Below are 21,599 nucleotides of genomic sequence, written 5' to 3'. Positions count from 1 at the left end.
TTACCCCACCCCATCTGTGTTAAGTTGCCTTGGATGCATTATCTCATTAATTCTTCACAGCAACCCTATCTGTTAAATCTGTTAAAAATCATCATTTTACAGATTAGGAATTTAAAACTTAGCCAGCCACACAGCTAGAAAGTAGTGAAGTTTTAATTTAGGTTTGGATTTAGGTTTGTATGACTTCAGAACCCATGTTCACTAATCACTGGGGGTAGGAACTAGGGAATATATAGGCATTTGCACGTACATAGAATCTCATTATGAGGAAACATCAGACAAACCCAAATTAACATTCTATAAAATAACTAACATATTCTTCAAAAATGTCAAGATCAAGAAACACAAAACAGGTTGACTGAGAAACTATTCTAGATTAAAGGAGACTAAAGATGCATGACATCTAAATGCAATCAATGTGTGATTGTGGGTTTGAGGGAAGCAGGAAAAAAAAACTTCATAAAGGACATTACTGAGGTATTTGATAAAATTTGAATGTAGACTGGGTTAGATAGTAGTGTTTATCAATATTATATAACCGTGACTATATACGAAAATGTCTTGTCTTTAGGAAATATACACTAAAATTTTTAGGATAAAAGAGCATGACATTCCCTATTTACTCTCACATGGTTGTGAGAGAGAGAGAATGACAAAGCAAATGTGGCAAAGTATAAATAATTGAATAAATGGTGAATCTGGGGAAAGAGTATAGGAGAGTCATATTTTTCTCATTTTTTTGTATACTTGAAATGATGTAATGAAAAATTTTAAATACCTTATATTCTATAAATGGTGACTAAAATTCTTCAGAAACCTTCAAAACACAACTGGGGCCAGAAGATGAGGACCATATTCTGTTCATGCTTCCTCCATTCGCAAAGAACTTGCCAAACCAAGTTGAGGAGGTAAACATAGACTGTTATTTTGAAGAGGAAACTTAAGTCATACTGTCAAGATGTTTTTCTTATATCTCTTTTGGGGACATACCTCTCTTTTCTTCAGAATAGTTCGTTGTTTTCGCTGATATTTTTGTCCCATTTCTTTGGCCCCTCTTAGATAGTTCATATTTCTGACTTACTGACATAATCTTGGATAGAGTGCTAAATATATTCTTTTTAACAAAAGAATAAACTACAAAGTAAACACTATTTTTACTAATTATTTATGTTTATTTATTTTTATTTTTAACAGTGTATATGCCGCCTCCATTCTCTCAGTTTTAGGTGGTTTTCAGTCAAGCCTTGATTACATATGAGTGAACTATGCTGTTTCGGGCATCATCAAGGGCACTCTTTTCTTTCAGTCCACCCAGTCCTGTTTACCCTTGCCTTGGCCAGAGAACAGATGTGGGCCAAATATAAAGGATGTTAAAGGTTTAAATTCATAATTTAATATATTTTTCTCTTTTTCCCAATACTTTTTCATTCTCTTTCCTTTTTAAAAAAATTGAGATATGACATATAACATTATATCAGTTTCAGGTGTACAATATAATGATTTGTTATTTTTATATATTGCAAAATGATCATATTTATCTTTTTGTATTCCGAAAGTGCTTTTAAGTGCTGATGTGATTTTTTTCAAGATGAATAATTTGGTGTTCCTGGGTTAGATAACAAGGCAGAACTGGGAATTCCTTCTGATTATAGATGGAAAGAACCCCAGGGTTCAGCAGGTATTTTGGTTCTACTGACTGTGATCTGGGAGAAGGAGTCTCAGTCAAGGAGGTCCACACGTTAGTCAATAGAACAACAAAAGCAAATGTCACCTCCCACTTCTGGTGATGGGGACAAGTAACTATATACTGTTGAATCCTCCCTCCCTCCCCCTGCCGCCACACACACACAGAAAGAGAGAGGGACTAAAAGGCCATCTTGCTTCAGAATAAGAACTCAGTCTCTTTATAATATGTCTCTGCATAGTAACTTTGGGTTATCGTACTATCAACACTCAACTTTCCTTTGAGTCTGTTAAAAGTTAACTTAATCATAGACTAACTTTCACATGTGGGTACTTAGTGACTATAAATAATGGTGTTTATGTTATTATATATGAATGTGAGTCAGGATTGTGAAATGGTTAAGTGCTTGGACTCTGAAGCCAGACAGACCTGGGTTTAAAACTGGCTCTGCCACTTATTACCTGTGTGGCCTTTAACAAGTTGCTCATCTTTCCTTATCTGTAAAATGGAATAAAATTCTCCTCAGCAATGTGAAATAATACATGTAAAGCACTTAGTGTTATGCCTGGCATTTTTATATCTTTGATAAATGTTAGCCATTGTTAGTTATCATTGCTATTAATATTATTATCATTAGTGTAATATCAGTATCTGCTTACATTTGCTAATGTCTTCAGATTTATCACACTTTTCCCATACTCTCTCCTACTCCTGCCTTCCAGGCTGACTTCTTTTTAATTGAGGCATTTCATTTTTTAGGCGTTTCATTTTCCTCCAGGGTTCAGAGATGATCCTTGTATCCCCCTCAGTCTCTTCTATTCTCTCCACTACTTCCAAAGCCTGCTGAATGAATGGGCCAAAGTAAGAAATTCTCTTTCTTCGCCAGTTAGAACCTGACCACCTGTTCTGTCTTTTGCAAAGAGCTGAACTTTTAATCCTAGTTTCTAGAACTGTGGGCAATATTAAGCAAATGAGGCCTGACTTTCTTTTCCTCCATAAATTGGATCAGAAGTATATCAAAACCCATAAAATCCATTGCATTATCTGACGAAGTCTTCCTGCTGAATATAGCTGAAAAGATGTGATTTTGGGTCAGATGGACAAGGTCTGTCACTTCTACAGTTGTTCAAAGTACCTTACCTCTGGCTTGGTCTCTACTTAGTTACAGGGTCGTTCTAAGGATCAGATGAGATACGTCATGCATGTGAAAGGGCTTTCTAAACTGTAAAACACCATGTTAATATGAGGGATGATTATTGTGTATGAACAAAGGCCCCAGCAACCTAAGTGATGCCAGAATTCAACCCTAGACAATAAAGATGCAATCTCCTCTCTTTCTGCCACCTCCAGAAGTTTGCAGTTAACTATTTGAGCTGGAGAGGCTAGTGACTAACTTCATGCAGTGACTACAAATCCTCTCTTCTTCCCTCATCCCCATATTCTCTTACAGAGTGTTACGCCAGATTCTGAGTCTTCAGAGCTGGACTTTGGGGTACAGCGTGGCAAGCAAGGTACTTAATAGGATCTGGGAGTGAGGATTAGGAAAGATTTCTTTTGTGCCATTTTCCAACCCCCTTCCTGGCAGCCCCTATTGATTAAATGACATTTCAAAGTCGAGTTCAGTAAGAATGAGGCCAGATATGGCTTCTGCCAAACTGGGCTGGCAGATCTGAGCAGTCAGCAGATAGCTTTTGTGTATGTGTGTGTGTGTGTTTCTTGTTTCTGGATTATTAGAAATTCTTTTCTGTACGATATGAACAGCAAGCCTAGACTCGTATGAGATCATCATCATCATCATAACCGCACTTAGGGGATACCTGATAACACAGTACACTCCAAGCACTGGGGATTATTATGGACTGAATTTTGTCCCCCACAAATTCAAATGTTAAAATGAAGGTTCCAACCTCCAGTGCCTCAGAGTGTTACTGTATTTGGAGTTAGTTGGAAATACAACAAAATTAATCCCCATTCTCCACAACGTTGCCAAAAAAAATTCATCCAAAACTTCTTCTCCCTAAATCAGCGTTTTCTGAATTCAAAAGTCCTCTTGTCCTTAGTCATTTCAGCCTTTGCCCTCCTTACATAAAGAAGGGCCAAGGGAAATGCTGCTTTATAACTATGCCTATTTCTGCTTAATTGTGCTATCATGAATGACTTAAAAGAGACCACATTGAGAAAGCTGGGAATAGATAGATGGTGCTATTGGCAGAGCAATGGCATTGGCCTCTAATTAGACGTCCTCTAGTTGTCCTCTAGTTGTCTTCTTCCCCTGCCAAGGATTTTGTCATTCATTGCCACACTCTTGTCTTTTTATTGGACAAATTAAGGTGTTTCCCCCATCTTAATCTCTAGGTTATCAAGAACCCCTTAGAAAGCAAGTGCCATTGCATACTTTGTTCCTGCCTAACTAATGGTATTGCCTAAATGAGCTACTCTGGATGAGGTGGGGTTTTTTGTTTGTGTTTGTTTTTTAATCTTCTCTATTCCTTTCATGTAAATATATTTTAGTTTGTCAAAGTTGTTTGCAAATGAGTTTGCTCTGGAATGTACCTCATCAGGAATGATGAAGGGCCCCAATGTGAACTTCAAACTAAAATTAGCAACACTCTTTTCTCATGTGCTAAAGAGTTTTGTCATTTGGTTTCTCTAAAATTTAAGTGAAATTTCTCCTTCCTTCAGTGTGATTTGCCTTTTCAGCTGTTTAGCGGTTGTTGCTCTGGTTCTTTGTCCATTGTCACATGGAAACTAGTTCTACTTAGCCAAAATTCTGTATTATTTCCTAAAGATCAAACCAGAGCACCTAAAACTAGTTTTTTACCCAAATATCTTTCAGCCACAGTTTTTCAAAATACAGAAAATCTTAACAGCTAAATATTAAATCCTGCTGAAAATGAAAAGTTGTAAAATGAAGTAGAGCACAGTATTTTGTAGAAATCAGCCAATGATCTAATTGAATTGAGCTTTTAGTGTTTACATAACTTGGCTCCATTTTATTTTCCTTTTTGGGTATTTCTAAAATACTAAATACGTAAGTCTTGATGCTTATGTAAATCAGTACAAAATCGGGTATTTCTAGTTAGTTCCCATTCTACTCTGTTAAATCTACACTAATCAGGTTTGAAAGTGTCCATATTGAGGGTCAGATGTAGGTGTTAGTGGGCAATGGATTGAATCAAAGAGCTGGGAATTCTGGGCTTCATGTAAGTGGGGCTAGTCTCTGGGTTTCTTTTGGTTTGAGTGGTAAAATGAAGATTGATGGTACCTTTACCTTTCACTATACACTGAAGAGGAGCAGGTATGTGTCAGCCTGCTTTGAAATCTTTGGGGGAAGAAGAATAGTGATAGTCTTGGTTTAGCAGTACAGAATTTGGCCAATGAAAGAACCACTCATTCTTGCAAGGTCAAAACTATTTTCTCCCTTTCAGAAACAAGTCAGGTTGCCTGGGCCAAAATACATTTTCCTTTTGACCACACATTGGCAGGACAGGCATGTCCAGTTTTCTTCTAGGTCATAGCTCTAGATTTTTTCCAGCTAAGAAATATTCAACCAAAAGAATCTCAGGGTCCTGTTCTTGGCCTATTCCCACTTTCTCTCTTCTTAGAAATTCAAACAGCTTTGAGTGGACAGTGTTCTTGGGATCTCATTGCCTTGTTGGGTCACAGGCCCTGAGCCTGCAGGTGAAAATGAAAGCACCCCAGCAGAAGGATGTGTGTGTGTTTGCGTGTGTGTAAATTCAGCCTTTGGATTTCATTGAGATTATCTTGCTAATGCCCCTTTATAAGGTTCACTAGGTTTTCCTGGTGCCTAGTGACCTTGGTGATCAGGTGATTAGAGAGGCACGGCGAGTATGGATCTGGGATCTGACTAGTTTAAGGTACTTTATCTATGGATCTGTGCATCTGATATGGGTTATGTGATAAGGAGAAGGATTTGCCTTTGGTACTTTCCTACTTTTATGTTTTGTGCCCTACCTATTCATCCCACTTCCCCCAGTCCCTCTTAATAGTAGGTACCCTATGTTTTAGGGCAGGCTACTTGGGTTCATCCTTTCTGGAGGAAAATAAATCTCTTGATTTAAGTTGTAGAAAGCTGTTAACGGCTTTTTTGTATTACCTCTCCTGGGAGTATTTCTGTTTTAAAGACATTATCTAGGCTGAGAACAGTAGTCCTGGTTACTAACGGAAGGGAAATATTTGGGATAAGAAGACCTTTCTGGCTTAAATTGCTACCATATGGGTATGATTTTCAAAAGTAGTTATGTGAAGTCACAGTTAAAGTTCCTCTAATTTCCTTTTCTATAAAACTTTTTGCAGAGCTGCTGTGATTTAGTCATACTAACCAGTTTAAATTTCACTTCCTTTTCCCATCTTGTAGAAATACTTAAAAGATGCACCAAAAACGAGGAGGAAGTCAAGCAGCAGAGACCCAGATAATAGGTTTCTGAATAATGAAGATCTGATGTTTTTTTTTTTTTTTAATTTTGCCACTTTATATAAAACCTGTGTGCGCCACTTGGAAAGTTGAAGTTAGGTGCCTTAGATTTGTTTAGCAGTAACTTATATCTGTGGTAGATCTGAAACTCCCTGGATATCTAATGTCTGTTTTCTCCCTTGAGTTTCTAGTTAACTGATTAAAAATTCATGTTTTCTCATAAAGTTTATCTTTTAATATAATAAGAATTTGTGAGGGTGGGGACTTTTAAATTTTTTTAAGCGCTTTAAACTTCTATTGTCAGGTTGTCCTCACAAAAGTGTTTTGAAATGCCTGAATGACATCACCAGAAAACTCAGTAATTGTTATCCAGTGATGGTTAATGCTTTTACACTACACTGGTAATACTCTCTCTTCTTCTAGGAGATTGCAGAAATATGGATAAATACTTCCTCTAGAAGGTGCTCCAGCTCTGAAAGTACCATGTCTTAGTCCCACATATGGTCTTAGCACATTATGGACATCTGTTGAGTTTTGGGGTGAATCATTTTAATTTAGTTGCTTGGTCATTAAGTTTCAGTCGTAGCTTCCAAAAGAGTCTGATTTTAGTATTTTCTGATCTTCAGTAGCATAATTTGCTTTGTGATTTACAGTATAATTTTTTTTTCCCTTTTGGAAAATTGCTTTATCATGCTTTTTACACAGTAGATGTAGGACTTGTCAGCTATTATATTTGAAATGAGGATTTCCTCAGGATTAAAAATGGCCTGAGTAAGGACCATTGATTGTAATTATGTATTGCTAAAAATGTTTGTTGAAAGATTAAAAAACATTATAAACCACAAGTTTTCTTTTGGAAAGTATTGTTTTAAGCTACAGCATAAGCTATCCATTGCTTTAGATATAGGGTATAAGAACAGGTTGTAGAGATGAGGCCATGTGTCTGGTATCAAGACCCTTGATGCAAATTCTTTATGAAATGTCATCTCGCACGGTTGTTGTTACTATTATTCTTTTTCTTCTTTTTTAACATCAAAATGCTGTTATAATTTTAATATCAAATGATAATAGAAAAAATTAAATACTGGTCCTGGTTCATACTATCATATTTATCACTTAGAGGGCAACCTTTCTGCCAACTTAGGCATGATAAAAATTTTTGCTGGGGCTTCCCTGGTGGCGCAGTGGTTGAGAGTCCGCCTGCCGATGCAGGGGACACGGGTTCGTGCCCCAGTCCGGGAAGATACCACATGCCGCGGAGCGGCTGGGCCTGTGAGCCATGGCCGTTGAGCCTGTGTGTCCAGAGCCTGTACTCCGCAACGGGAAAGGCCACAACAGTGAGAGGCCCACATATCGCAAAAAAAAAAAAAAAAAAAAAAAAAAATTTTGCTGTGCTCATCTTTGGAGTTTGCATTTGGTGATTATGTACTTTCACAGTCTGAAGAAATTCCTGTTTATACTGAAGTAGTGATTGAGGCCAGAAGTAAAGTAGGAAATAAAGAAATGATACCCTTACATAGAAAATACTGGAAATGGCAGAGGAGAAGGAGTTGGGGGTAAGAGAATAAATATCCTGACCTCTCTCTTCTCTTGTCAGAACCCAACTGTAAGCCAGAGAACAAAGGAATGACAATCTTATAGGACCTGGAACAAGGCAGAGAAAGGGGGAGAATGGCTATGAAAAGACAAGTAGAGAATAATCAGCACAGTTTTCAGGGAACTATAAAATTTTAATTTTGGATAAGTGGTCCCTTATGAAGTAACTTGGAGGATTCTTTGCCACAGAGAAGCTATTTTGAGGTCTCCTGAAAGAGTTAGGGAGCAGTATTGGTATAATCCTGAGAAAGCTGCAGAAAGTATGGGATTGAGTGACGAACACAGATTTACTTATGAAGCTGTTTTAAACTTTTCTTGTGGGCAATGTTCAAAGCCTCTGGGTATCTTATTTATTATGTAATTGATCTTCAGGACACTATTGCCAATTTTGACCTTTGCCGTATGTTCTCCTTCTCTCTCCAGAAGACACAAAGTGGCACAGCTGCAGCTCAGAGGGTTAATTTAAGTTTAGGAAAGAACAGCCCAAACAGAGGGATAGGCTTCATGGCTAAAAGTTTGTGCTCAGCCAAGAGTCCCTTTGTGTCAATAAATGAAGCCATAAGAAAAATTGGAATAGCCTTATGAAAGCTGGTCACCTGTATGTGGCCTTCTGAATCAGTATTGGTTAGCAGGATCCTAAGGCATCCTTTCGCACTCTCATCCTTCATCCCCCAACTTTAGAATTTTTAAGACACCACAACATGTTAGAATTTGCCAAAGTTGTATTCTAATGATAAATATGACCAATAATTTGGGGATAAAGCTTTGTGGAAACTTTGCATGGGAAATAATACAGAAGATAGGCTATAAGATTTCTATTTTTTCTTATGTTCAGTTTATTCTAAATGGTTCTATTTAGTTATTTATTAAGTCATAGTTCTTTTTATTTTTTATTTTTAGCATTTTGTCACTGTAGTATCGTTTTGCCAAAGAATTGGTCAGGGTATGCTTCTGGACCTAGATAAGGAAGTCATTTAAATGGACAGTACACACAGAGAGGTTATTTAATAGTATGTAGATGGAGAAACCAAACATTTGCTTAATAACAGCCTTCAATTTTTATATAAAATAATAATCAGTTATACTCTCTGACCCTGTTGGGAAACGAGTTTAAGCTAAAACATTAAAGATTTAGGTTTGACAAGTAAGAGTTTCCTGAAGAATGTCAGAGTGGTTACCTGGGAAAGGAGTTCCTTAGGAACATGTAAGATGTCCTTCTCTAGAAGTCATTAAAAGCTAGCTAGGTTTTTTTGTTGTTAGTTTGAAGAGGGTGGCCTCTCAAAGATCTTTTCTTAGGATTTTATGAATTTTTAGCTTTTGTACTTGGAAAGAATATTTGAATATTTTACCTTTGCTTTCTTTTCTAATTTGGAATAGTTACTTAAACCCTTGAGTTTAGTACACTGCCATACTCGCTGTGATCACAAAGTACATATTCTTAATAATGATGCACCTGCTTATTCACCTGCTAACCATTTTCTGGCTCTATCCCATGATGTATCTACACTCTGCTAAGAAGCAAGTTCTAACTCTTGACTCAGATATTTAAATACAGGAATTTAGTCTTATCATTGCTCAGTATGACCAGATCAAGATGGATGACTTTGAGAAAAAAAATCAAGTGTTTCAGATTGCTCTTGTACTTTCTGCGTCTGGCTTGAAAAGCATCACCTGCATTTCTAAAGATATTTTCAAGTGTTTTAGATGTATTTTCTGTAGGGCACCCCAGCCAAATGCAAAATTTGAACTAAGCTCCATGTGTTAAGCCCCAGTTTAAAGGCCCCTGAATTCCTGATAAAATATTTTGATGACATAACTAGATGAAGCTAGGCCTTGATAATAATATAGTTTCAGGTAAACTGTTTCTTCAAGAGTCATGTATGTGTCTTTCTAAGACTGTTAGTGTGCATTGTTTCCAGGGGAGAGAGTTGAAGGTTGGGAGTGTGTGGAAAATACTTGTTTAACTTTGGACTCTGTTTAGCCTGCTTTTTCTCTCTAGTATTTGATTCCCCTTAAAAGTAAACCAAGCTTCATTAATACTTAGAGATCCAATCAAAGATAATTTGAATACTGAAACTTATAACAAATTAATGACCTTCAGTCAAAAAAGATCCTGGCTATTTATTAATAAACTTTGCTCAGGTTTTCCTGTCTCCATGCACATTGTCCTTGATAGGCTCTTCCCATATAAATGGAAAACGAGGTGATTTATTATTGTAACTGACTTCTGCCAGTTTCCTAAATATATATGTTAGACTCTGGTAATTATTAGTTTCTAGACTATTGTTCCAAAGGCCAAATATTTTTAAATGTTTTCAAGTCAGGCTAAAGAGCTCAATAAAACTGAATGAAGAATAAGAGGCTTTCAAATCTGAGACCTGTTCTTAATTTAGCCAAGTGAAGTACCTAATTTGCCATACATTTGCTCTTATTTCCAAAAGGAGATAACCCTGCCTGTAGCTCAAACACAGGAGCATCTTTCTTTTCTTAAAGTCGGTTTTTGCTTTCGACTAAATGAAAACCTGGCAGTTTCTAAGCTCACATGTGAGACTATACCCCTTTCCTATTTAAATACATGTTTGAGGAAAAAGTTCCTTGTAGCCAGGGAAAGCTGCCTTTCCTCCCTTTGAAAGACTCTCATCTGAGAGGCCCCTTCTTCCCCCTCTGTACTTGTTTCTCCTGGGTGATGTTCAGTGCCATCAGTATAGACACAGCGCAGCAGCTCACCAACAGCAAAGGTACTTTTACAAAATCAGATCGTGAAGGTTCTCCTAGCTGATGACAGAGTGACTCCCTCCCTCTGAAGAGGCTTATTGGTCTTCCTTTGCCTGCCACTTTGAATGGGGGTGGGAAATGCCGTGTATTTAGAAAGGAAAATATAGAGAAAAGAACATTGATCTGGTGGCTGTGCCATCAACAAACAGGGATAATAGGCATGTCATTTAACATGCCTGGGGCCTCAATTTCATAACCTGAAAAACAAGGTAGTTGGGTTATATTGTCTCTAAGAATTCATACTGCTCTAAAATTACATGGTTATTATTCTTTGGGATCTTGAATATGTTCACTCTTAAAATCCTATACTTTTCCCTTGTCTCTCAAGACAGTGTGGACCTAGCATTTGTCCAGTGTACATGAAATTTCTGTCACCACACTTCAAAGGCCTTTTTCTTTGACTTCTACCTAATTTGGGGTTGATTGAACCTAACAGTTATTGAGAGGAAATGTTTGAGGGAAATCTTGGGAGAGTTGGCTTGTAGCAAGTGGAAAGGCCTCAGAAATGTTTAAGGCTGTTTCAAGATCTGGTTATCTTTCAATTATCTGGTTGATGTTTCCCAAGCAACTTGTTCACAGCTTGTCACAATTTCTAGTATAACTACTAAATCCAGGGTAGCCCAATTCCCAGGCAAACGCAGAGCCAATCTAAATCCTCCTTCCATTGTTTTTATTACAGGGTGCTATGGAGACAGCGTGGACTTTGGAGTCAGCCAGAGCTGGGAGTTCATAATCTGACTCTACCTTTTTCTGATTTTGTGATACAGGTTAACCTCCCTGTGTCTCAGGGTCATCATCTATAAAACAGCAATACTTAACTACTTACCTTAAAAATTATTATGGGATTAAATGTGATGACAGACAAGAAGAGCTTCTCATGTGCCTCTTAAAGAGAACAGCAGACGTTTGTGTACCTCTTTAGCATTTATGAAACACCTCATAGAAGTAGTTTCATTTAGGGCATTGTGTGGATAAGATATCATTTAGGTATTGAGGCCTGAGTCAGGCTTGCTGGGTAGGGGCCCTGGGCTTTGGAGCTAGGTCACACCAGATCCAGAGCCTTGGCTATCTTGAGGGTCTTGTCTAAAATATCCTTTTATGTTTTCCAGGAATCTGAATTTCTGTGTTTGGAGTTTGATGAGGTCAAGGTCACCCAAGTCCTGAAGAAGCTCTCGGAGGTAGAAGAAAGTATCAGCACACTGATGCAGCCAGCCTAGCTGAAGATGGAGCTGTTGAAGCAAAGGTGTTCATGATCCCTCCCCAAGGACCTGCTTTTTTTTAAAAAAAAATCTTATTCCCCCAATAGTATTAAATCCTCAAGTTCAAATCTTGCCTGCCTCAGCTTGCTGCGATTTCATTCTCTCTTCCTTTCATTTACTCTTATAGTTGATCTACTGCAGACGTTCTTATACTTCAGCATACAGAGGCACTCATAAAAGCATTTTTTAGAAAAAAAAAAAGGCCTTAAGGACCCTATCCACAGAGACTTGGATTCAGTAGGACTGGGGTGGGATCAGCTTTAGAAACCCTTGCTATGGTGGCTTATTCCCGGGTAGGATTATAGGAATTTATACATGATAAGTCATGCAAGAATTAGAAAAGGAGAGAAAACATTTTACTCATGCAAATACAAGGCTGACCAAATATGGCCTGAGCTGAGTCCTAGAGGAGCCTGCCTAACCTAGAAGAGGTTTACTGACCTTAGTAAGACATGAAATGCTTCTGGAACTGATTGAGGCATTTGTATTAGTTCTGCCTAAATCTGGTGGGGGTGGGGTCTGGTTTGATCTGAGCTACTGAGAAACGTGGGCTTTTCTGGAACCTAGAACGAAATTGACCTCATCATAAAGGGTCTCCCTTCACTTACCTCAAGTCAGGATTGTGGGAAGGGAAAATGTCTCTTGAAGTGATGTGAGGTCTTTACCTCAGAAAATTTTACCTAAGTCATCAAATAAAACTTCTTCAAGACAATTTCTTCAAGAAAACTAGCATAAAAACTAGGTCCTGGGACTTCCCCGGTGGCGCGGTGGTTAAGGATCCGCCTGCCAACGTGGGAGACACGGGTTCAAGCCCTGGTCTGGGAAGAGCCCACGTGCCGTGGAGCAACTAAACCCGTGCGCCACAACTACTGAGCCTGCGCTCTAGAGCCTGCGAGCCACAACTACTGAGCTTGCGAGCCACAGCTACTGAAGCCTGCACCCCTAGAGCCCTTGCTCTGCAACAAAAAGAAGCCACCACAATGAGAAGCCTGTGCACTGCAACAAAGAATAGTCCCTGCTCGCCGCAACTAGAGAAAGCCCGCGTGCAGCAACAAAGACCCAACACACCTAATAAATAAACAAACAAACAAACAAACTAGGTCCTGGTAGAGAGGTTATACCAAACACCAAGAATATTCTAAGAGGAGGAACTGTCAACTAGTACATTGAGGCTATGGTCCTTGTTGAACAGGTTTTGTCATCTGACACTGATAACATTTAGAAACTTCAGTTGCCTTTGGGATGTAATGTGTCCCGAAAATGTAGCGCTCTTGGTCTGTGGTTACAGCATATGTCAGTTCTAATGAGTTTATTCCAGGGCAGTAATAATTCCTCTTCTGTTAAGCATTTTCTCCTAAATCAGTTTAAAGACATTTTAGGGGCTTTTCCAAAACCCAAGCAGAAAATTTGGCTTCCTCCCTGATTAAAACCATCCCAGCATTTAGCAGACAATGACCAGAAAGTTTTAAATGTAGCCCCTGTGGACCCTTCAGAAAACATCTTGAAACAGTATGGTAAATAGATTCAGAAAAGGCGCATGGTTTGGCAAAAGAACTATTAAAACTTGCTTTCTGTTCTCAGGGCTACTGTCAACGTGATCCAGGAGAATTTAGATAATGTCTCCTGCTGTAAAATGGAGGAAAAGAATATCTCATCAGGTAATGGGATTCCAGATGTCACTGAAAGGAAGAACTGCAGCTACCATGTTAGTATTGAGTCACATTTCCAATGAAAGTCTATGGAGGCCTGAAGGAACAGTCCATGGGCCCACAGGGAGAGGGCATCATTGTTGTGGTTTGAAGCTCTATTTAGGTCATTTTGTGAAAGTAATAGCCACAAAAGTGGACATGGGCTTTTTTATTATATCCCCAAACCCTAGGTCAGTGGTAAAACTGTTAATGCATACTGAATTTTTCAGAATAATGATAATAATAATGAAAGAAACTGGTTGCTGAAGGTGGGCCCCACATTTAACACTAAATACTTTTGAATGCAAGTGGTTTCAGACAGGGTGTGTTTGTGTGTGTTTTATGTTTACTGGTGATTTTTTACTTTCTGATCGCCAAGGGAGTATTATGTTTATTATAGTCTATTGTGAAAATATAGTACTCACTAAGAAGAGTTAAATGACCCATCAACCTAATATACAGAGATAACAAAAAGAAGGCTAGGACTAGAAGAAGAGTTGACTTTCCCTGAATAAATTCCTGGAAGTGGAGCACATGGGTTTTTGGGGTTTTTTTTTTTATTATTATTGAGGTATAGTTGATGTACAGAGCACACAGTTTTTAAGACTTTGATAAACATTACAAATTGCTCTCCAAAAAGGTTAACATCAGTTTGTATTACCTCTAAGAAAGTATGCGACTAAATCATTCCCTTTCTTGCCTATTGGATATTATCTGGTTTTTGTATTTTCTGGTACTGACCTGTTTTTGTAAATTTTTGCAAGGGGCACTTACTTATACTAGGACATCTTCCTGGGGATGGTGCAAGCATGGAGAAAGGACCAGGAAAGGAGAAAACTGGCATAAGGGTCCCAGCAGACCCCCTACCTCTATAATCCTAGGTTAAAACCACTTTATTTTGAGTTCAGGAAATGTGGAGCAAAATAAAAATAATCCTCAGCCTGAATTGGGCCTTGTAGAAATTGTCCCTGCTTAAACCATAAGCACTGTAACTTCAGTCTGTTTAGAAACAGTACAGACAAGCCAAACGTTGCTTTCAAAATAAAGTCAGAAAGAATCTCCAGACTTTAGCAGTTTCATGTTGATAGGGAGCAAAGGATTTGGCCTTATTCTCAGGACTGCCTTTCTTGGAGGCTCTGGTTCCTATCAGCTTCATCAGTGGAGGCTTAAATTCGACTATTACAGGCTCCTCTTTCCTTTATATAACCTCTCTTCCCCAAGTCTTGCTTTAACGATGATTCAAAAGGAATTGCAGCATTTTAAAGTTTAGTTTAACTTAGTCTTTCCCAAATGCAAGCAGGTGGTGAAAAGCAAACGATCACATTGAGTATCTGAAGTCTTAAATAGCTGACATTGTGTCAAGCTAGTAGTTATTGAAGTTCTTTTTTTAGACCTGAGTGAAAATTTGGAAAACAGAATATAATAGAAATTAAAGGAAAATAAATGTTAAACAGACGTTAGAAAATATTGTTTTCTGAAGTACACAAATATCTAGACCAGTGAAGGAACAAGGATATAGAAGGAGGCCTTCTGGAGTCAGATCAGAAATGATTTGATATTTTTCTAAAAGAACAGGATGTTGGAAAAGATGGGCCTTTGTGAGACAGTTGCCACCTTATAATTCTTAACTGTCCAACTTCCCAGCCAAGGTTTTCAAATATTTCAGATGGTGATTTAGCCAGCAGAAGGGAAAACGTAAATAGAACATAATTAGTTTGCATTTAACTCTAGTTGCAAAGTGTACAGTTTTTTACCTCAAAATTTGAGAAATAGCAATTTTTATCTAAGTGTAGTCAGTTCTCCCTCATCTGGGGACAGCCATAAACGTCTCTTACCACGTCACAACTACATGCCGTGCTCACTAGCTTATGTTGCAAAGGAACCTGCCTCAGCCTGCTTCCTGTCAGATAAATGGTGCCAACCAACATAATTTACAAGTTTAGTACATATATTATCAGAATAAAATACTTAGCCTATACATGAGAAGATAGCAAAATATGGGTATTTACATCTTTTACTCACCAAGCACTGTAAGTAGGCCTTTTGTTTCTCTCTTACCTGCTCTTGGCTAGTTTTCTGTTTCTTGCTAGTGTTAGGGTTTCAAGTTCTGTTGATTTACAGGATGGAGGTGGGGGAGAAATGGGAAGGGGGGAAATATGGGTTTGATTGCACAAGTGGAATAAGAGATTAAACTTCTAGTTTAAAAGGAATTTAGGCTGAATAATGAAAATAGTTAAAATCCTTAATGCTGCTATTATACTGTTTTCACATTAAAGAAATGAAAATAAATTTGGGAATTTTATATGATTCATATTCTGGCTATTTTTAGAACCATGGCTAAAATTTGGCACTGATCTCAGAATGACTGATTTGGAGGCTTTTGTAGAAGCTATTTTATCATCTTGTCAAAATGGGGAAACATCTGGATGGACAGGGCAGAGGACTTGTACAAGGCCGTCATCAGGAAGAGACCTTAGGGTACTGTCTTCCATCTCTATGTTCTATCTGCCAGACTCACCAAGGGAATAAAATGTGCTTGTAGAAAATACCTATGTCCTAGCTCATTGTGTTTAGATGATGATCATTTTTCCAGTGATGATTTTTGTATGGAGATATGACCTTGAGGGCTGTGAGGTCCAGCGTCACATGCAACCTGCATCCACATTAGACCTGTCTCTGTGCTGAGGCTGCTAATGTCCTTTGTAGAGCCTGATGCTATTTCTTATTACCTTGGCCTCACTCAATGCCACCCATCTCTAGGACAATGTGCAAGATGAGTCTGCTGCCACATGGGGCTTCCTGGCTGTCCACAGTACCCAGACAGGCAGAAGATTATCCTTATCCTTGCTGGACAACCATGACCCAAGCTTACTAAATACAGCATAACTCTTGTTCATTAATTCATTATAATAATGTCTATAGTGAATTCTGTAGCAGCCACTTCCTCACTGTTATGGTTTTCTCAACATGGTCTACCCACAGTACAGTAGAACAGAAGTCAGATTTTTTTGTTTTTTTTACATTTTAATTATAAAAGTAACACATCTTGGGAATTCCCTGGCTGTCCAGTGGTTAGGACTCCACGCTTCCACTGCCAGGGGCACAGGTTCGATCCCTGGTCAGGAAACTAAGATCCTATAAGCCGCGTGGTGCAGCCAAAAAAAAAAAAAAAGTAACACGTGCTCATTAAAAATATTAAAGATTATTTAATTTTTATATCAGTATAGAATTGTATAGAATCAGTCTTCCTTGCCTTTTGCTTTTAAAAAAAAGTCTCGGGACTTCCCTGGTGGTGCAGTGGATAAGACTCCACACTCCCAATGCAAGGGGCCTGGGTTTGATCCCTGGTTCGATCCCACATGCATGCTGTAACTAAGAGTTTGCATAACGCAACTAACACCCAGTGCAACCAAATAAATAAATAAATATTAAAAAAAAAAAAAAAAAGTCTCTCTCCCCTGAAGTAGTTGCTGTTAACAGTCTGGAAGGTGTGTTTCCTTCTAGACACTTTCTAGGCACATCAAAGTAAGGGGATATATACATACATACATACACACACATATATCTATATCCATATATATGTTGATATAGTTATACATTCAAGTATACCTTCAAAGCATCATTTTAGTGGTTCTTAATTTTTGGATGATACTTTATGTCTTAAAGAATCCAATGAAAGCTATGGTTTCTCTTTCCCAGAAAAAAGACATACACATATTCACTGAATTTTTCATTCAGTGTCAGGAGTTTCATGAATTCCCGGAAAGCAATCTGCCACCACCTCTACCAATCCCCTAAAGTTTATGGAGCCAGGGGCAACCAAGAAAATAGCAATAATTTGTAGTGGATTTGGAGAGGATTATTATTTACAGCAGAAACCTAATGAATCCGTATACTCAGGATGCTCTTAGTTGAATTTTCTGGTCAACAGAGTTTATCACAAAATCTTTTTTAATTACAAAACTTTGAATTAAAAACATTATAAAAAGTCTCAGTTCACTCCCCTCTGTGACAGACAAGGATCCCTCAGTACTCCATCCTCATCCCTTTGTGCCTGCTGAACTTTCACAACTGCCATAACAGCGCCTAAGCATTTTAGTGCACCTCTTTATCTGCGCATCTGTCTCCCCCCACCCCTACCCCCCGACATGGCTGTGAACTCCTTAAGGAGAGGGGCCTTATCTCATCATCTTTGCATGCTTCCCCCTCCCCCTGCCTACAAAAGTCTCCACAATTGTGCATGAGATGAATGAGCATCAGAGGTGTGATGATTGAGTATTAATCAAATCCAGTGGTTCCATTTAGTAGGGAAAAAGAAAACACGAGTCAGAGAGATGTAGGTTTCAATCACAGCTCTGCACAGGCCTGACTGTGGGACCTCAGGCGAGTTTAGTTTTCCCATCTGAAAAATAGGGCTGTTTTTTTTTTTAAGGGATGATAAATCGAATTCACAGGATTAGATACTATAGGATAAATAGGATTTAGGAGATAGTCTAAAAGACATCTTTTAGAGACCCAAGGGCTCTTTGCCCGGGTCAAATCCTGGCTCTTATTTACAAGTTGTGCAAACTAGGGCAACTTATTTAACATCTCTTTGCCTCAGTTTCTTCATTTGTAAAAATGGGATGATAATACAATAATACCTACCTCAGTTGCCATACTGGGAGAATAAAATGAGTTAATATGTAGAAAGCACCTGGGATAATATCTGCACAGAGTTGGCACATATAAATGTTTGCTGTTGCTATTTTTATTTTCATTATTACTACTGTTAGGAACTGTCTTCTTAGGAAGCTGAAACCAGTAACCATGAAGCAGTTTACAAGCATTTCAGGTCAGTGGCCAATTAAGTGCTAAATTGAATGGTACAAACACAATTGCTGTGAGAGTTTCAGCAAAGAAAAAGGTCAGAGGGGGCTGGAGTCATCCGGAAAGGTTTATAAGCCAAAGCTTTTTAAAATCAGGTGAACTTGTGAAGATAGAGGGGTATGTTTTTGGATCTGGAGGTGGACAGGGAACACATTTCCAGGAATGGGTAGGGTCACTCCTTTTCATGGAAGGGGCCTGCCTTTTCTCTTGGTGGATGTTTACAATTCCGAATCTTATCTGGCTCACAATCTGGGGCTCAGGTTCTAGGTGATGAGTTGTCATAAATGGAAAGCTGAGAAAAGGGAGACTAATGCAGTTGTGTTCCCGTGGAAGACAATCAAACAAAGCTAAATGTAGCTGGAGTCAGAGAATCTGTGACTGCTAACAGACGTAGGACTGTGCAACTAAACAAACCCCAAGGCTTACTCCCTCCTTGAGGAGGTGAGGCCACAAGCAGTTACTGTAGCATCCCTGGTGGAGCTCTGGGCCCATTCTGGCTCGATTGAGAAGGAAGGTGAAGTCTGTTGTTCTTTCAAGGGTCGCTTACCTGCCTCCTGAAGAGAATCCCCAGGGCCTAGATTCTGGAAAGGGAAGGGAAAGCAAGGAGAACATAAAAAACAACCTTTGTCTTCTTAGCCCATGAGATTCACGTTCATGCCCTGCCAGCTCTTTGCAGGAAGGAATGAGTGTTTTTTTTTTTTTGGCTGCATTGGGTCTTCGTTGCTGCGCACGGGCTTTCTCTAGTTGTGAGCAGGAGCTACTCTTCGTTGCGGTGCGTGGGCTTCTCATTATGGTGGCTTCTCGTTGCGGAGCACGGGCTCTAGGCGTGTGGGCTTCAGTAGCTGTGGTACATGGGCTCAGAAGTTGTGGCTCACGGGCTCTAGAGCACAGGCTTAGTAGTTGTGGCGCATGGGCTTAGTTGCTCCGCGGCATGTGGGGGTCTTCCCAGACCAGGGCTCGAACCCATGTCCCCTGCATTGGCAGGCGGATTTTTAACCACTGAGCCACCAAGGAAGCCCGGAATGAGTGTTCTTTTTTTTTTTTTTTTTTTTGCGGTACGTGGGCCTCTCACTGTTGTGGCCTCTCCCATTAAGGAGCACAGGCTCTGGACGCACAGGCCCAGCGGCCATGGCTCACGGGCCCAGCCACTCCACGGCATGTGGGATCTTCCCGGACCGGGGCACGAACCCGTGTCCCCTGCATCGGCAGGCGGACTCTCAACCACTGCGCCACCAGGGAAGCCCGGAATGAGTGTTCTTTAAAAAAAAAAAAAAATTCCTACCTGCTCTTTCCCACAAAGCAGAGTTCAATTGTGGCGACTTAATGGGGGTGAAGGTTGTTACTCTGCAGAACTGAACTTTGCCCAGAGAGTTTGTATTTGCTGTCAACCAACAGCCAAAGAATGGCCCAGGAAGGCAGACGGGCCAGGTAACATTCACTGTCCCCTGGAGCCCCAGCCTAACCTGGAGTGGCCGGCCCAGGTAGGGGCTAGAGGTGAGGTGCCAAATCCTCTGGGCACTGAAGGTCCACCTGGCTTTGGACCTCATAGACCAAGGAGGTGCCTTTCCCCAGATCCCCTCTGAGGTGGAAGAAAGCAAATCACTTCATAAATTACTTACTGTATAATCCATTAAACCATAGATGTAACCGTTTGCTGGTTAGTGTACCACCACTTTAAATATGGTCTATAAATGGACTTGAGGATATGGGGAGAGGGAAGGGTAAGCTGTGTCAAAGCGAGAGAGAGGCATGGACATATATACACTACCAAGCGTAGGGTAGATAGATAGTGGGAAGCAGCCGCATAGCACAGGGAGATCAGCTCGGTGCTTTGTGACCGCCTGGAGGGGTGGGATAGGGAGGGTGGGAGGGAGGGAGACGCAAGAGGGAAGGGATATGGGAACAGATGTATCTGTATGACTGATTCACTTTGTTATAAAGCAGAAAAAAAAAAAGAAGCCATGTGAAGAAAACAAACAAACAAACAAATAAATAAATAAATATGGTCTATAGGGAATTTAGAGAAAAATCTTTTCCCCCAGTATCAGGAAGTAAGTAAAATAAATAATAAATAAATAAATAATAACTAACCAGATAATTCGAATAGAGGAGTATCCAGTGGGCAAGTTATCAGACTCACCCAATTCCCTTGCAAGTTATCAGACCCACCCAATTCCCTTGCTGAGACAGGTGGAAAAAAGCTGATCCTTCTTTGCATCTATGCTTATGTACGTAATTTTAGTAAATGGGGAAGAGTAAGGCAAAAGTTTAACAAACAGTCCCCTTTCCTCTCCCTGTACACATAGGGAGCTGTTGAATAAAAAGCCAAGGGAATTTGATTCTGAAGTTCCCTGAAGAGCTGGAGAAATCTCCTCACGGGGCACCTGACCCTTGGAGAATCAACTTGCAGCCCCTGTGGGCAAGCAGCCAGAGAATCACTGCTGGAGGGATGAGACCCAGCTAGTCCCTGTTGCCCTGCATGAGCCCCCGGAGAGAAGTGGTTCCTGCATAACAGCAGGGCCATTCTTTGTAGATGGAACACCACACCTAGTTTTGTACCTGGAAGCTTAGCCAATTAATAAACCACTTAACTGTGGTTTGTTAAGGAGCTGGTTTGGGGAGACAACGAGGGTTTAAACTCTTATCCTTTCCTTCCATTTTATCTTATCCTTGTCCTGGAAAAGAACTGAAGATTGCTGGTGACTTGTTCCATTTCTCACCCTTATTTTGCCAGGTGCTAAATCACCCAGTCAGTCAGAATTAAGCACATGCTTCCAGCTAAGTTTTTTGAGAGATTAAAAATGTTTCAACTGTCAAAAGTATCACCATAGTCTTAGGAAAAATCAGGACTTTTGTAGGATTTCTGTGCTTTCATAGTTCTTTTGTTTTTTTCAGTTTTTTTAAATTATAAGTACAAAGAAGGGAGGAGACTCATAATCTTTTTTCAGGGACTGTTATGGATCTTAATCAGGCCTGATATCCCACAAAGTTTCCAGGGTGCCCTGTAGGAGGAGTATAGGGCTGCCCAAGAGGCCCAGGCCACTGGAAGAGGAATTGATTATATTTCAGGGTTAAGAGGGTACCTCCCATTCCAGGAGCTCAGAACATGGACCTTGGCCTTTTGGGTGGAAGTGTATGGACATTTCTGTCTTCAAGGAGCTGTTTTGGTTTGGTTTTAACTTTATGCAACAATACATGGATACATTGTCCTTGAGAAGCATTTAAGCCTTATAATTAAGGCTAAAGTCCTCTATGGCCAATACCGTCCATCCTGGTTTCTTCCTCCTCTTCCC

At 39.6% G+C, this 21,599-nt stretch overlaps 1 protein-coding gene across 1 annotated transcript in view; it reads left to right on the top strand.

Moving 5' to 3' along the window:
• Positions 1-11,817, top strand: part of COMMD1 (copper metabolism domain containing 1) — a 160,570-nt gene extending 148,753 nt beyond the window's left edge. The window contains exon 3 of the mRNA XM_081254817.1: positions 11,600-11,817. Coding sequence (XP_081110943.1) covers positions 11,600-11,707 — 108 coding nt within the window. The 3' untranslated portion in view covers positions 11,708-11,817. The remainder of the gene's footprint in view (positions 1-11,599) is intronic.
• Positions 11,818-21,599: the final 9,782 nt, after the last annotated feature.

Source organism: Mesoplodon bidens (genome assembly GCF_964165515.1).
Source record: "Mesoplodon bidens genome assembly, chromosome: 14".
Classification (NCBI taxonomy): domain Eukaryota; kingdom Metazoa; phylum Chordata; class Mammalia; order Artiodactyla; family Ziphiidae; genus Mesoplodon; species Mesoplodon bidens.
The sequence above is the reverse complement of the archived record's forward strand: the minus strand, read 5'-3'. Positions and strand labels throughout refer to the sequence as shown.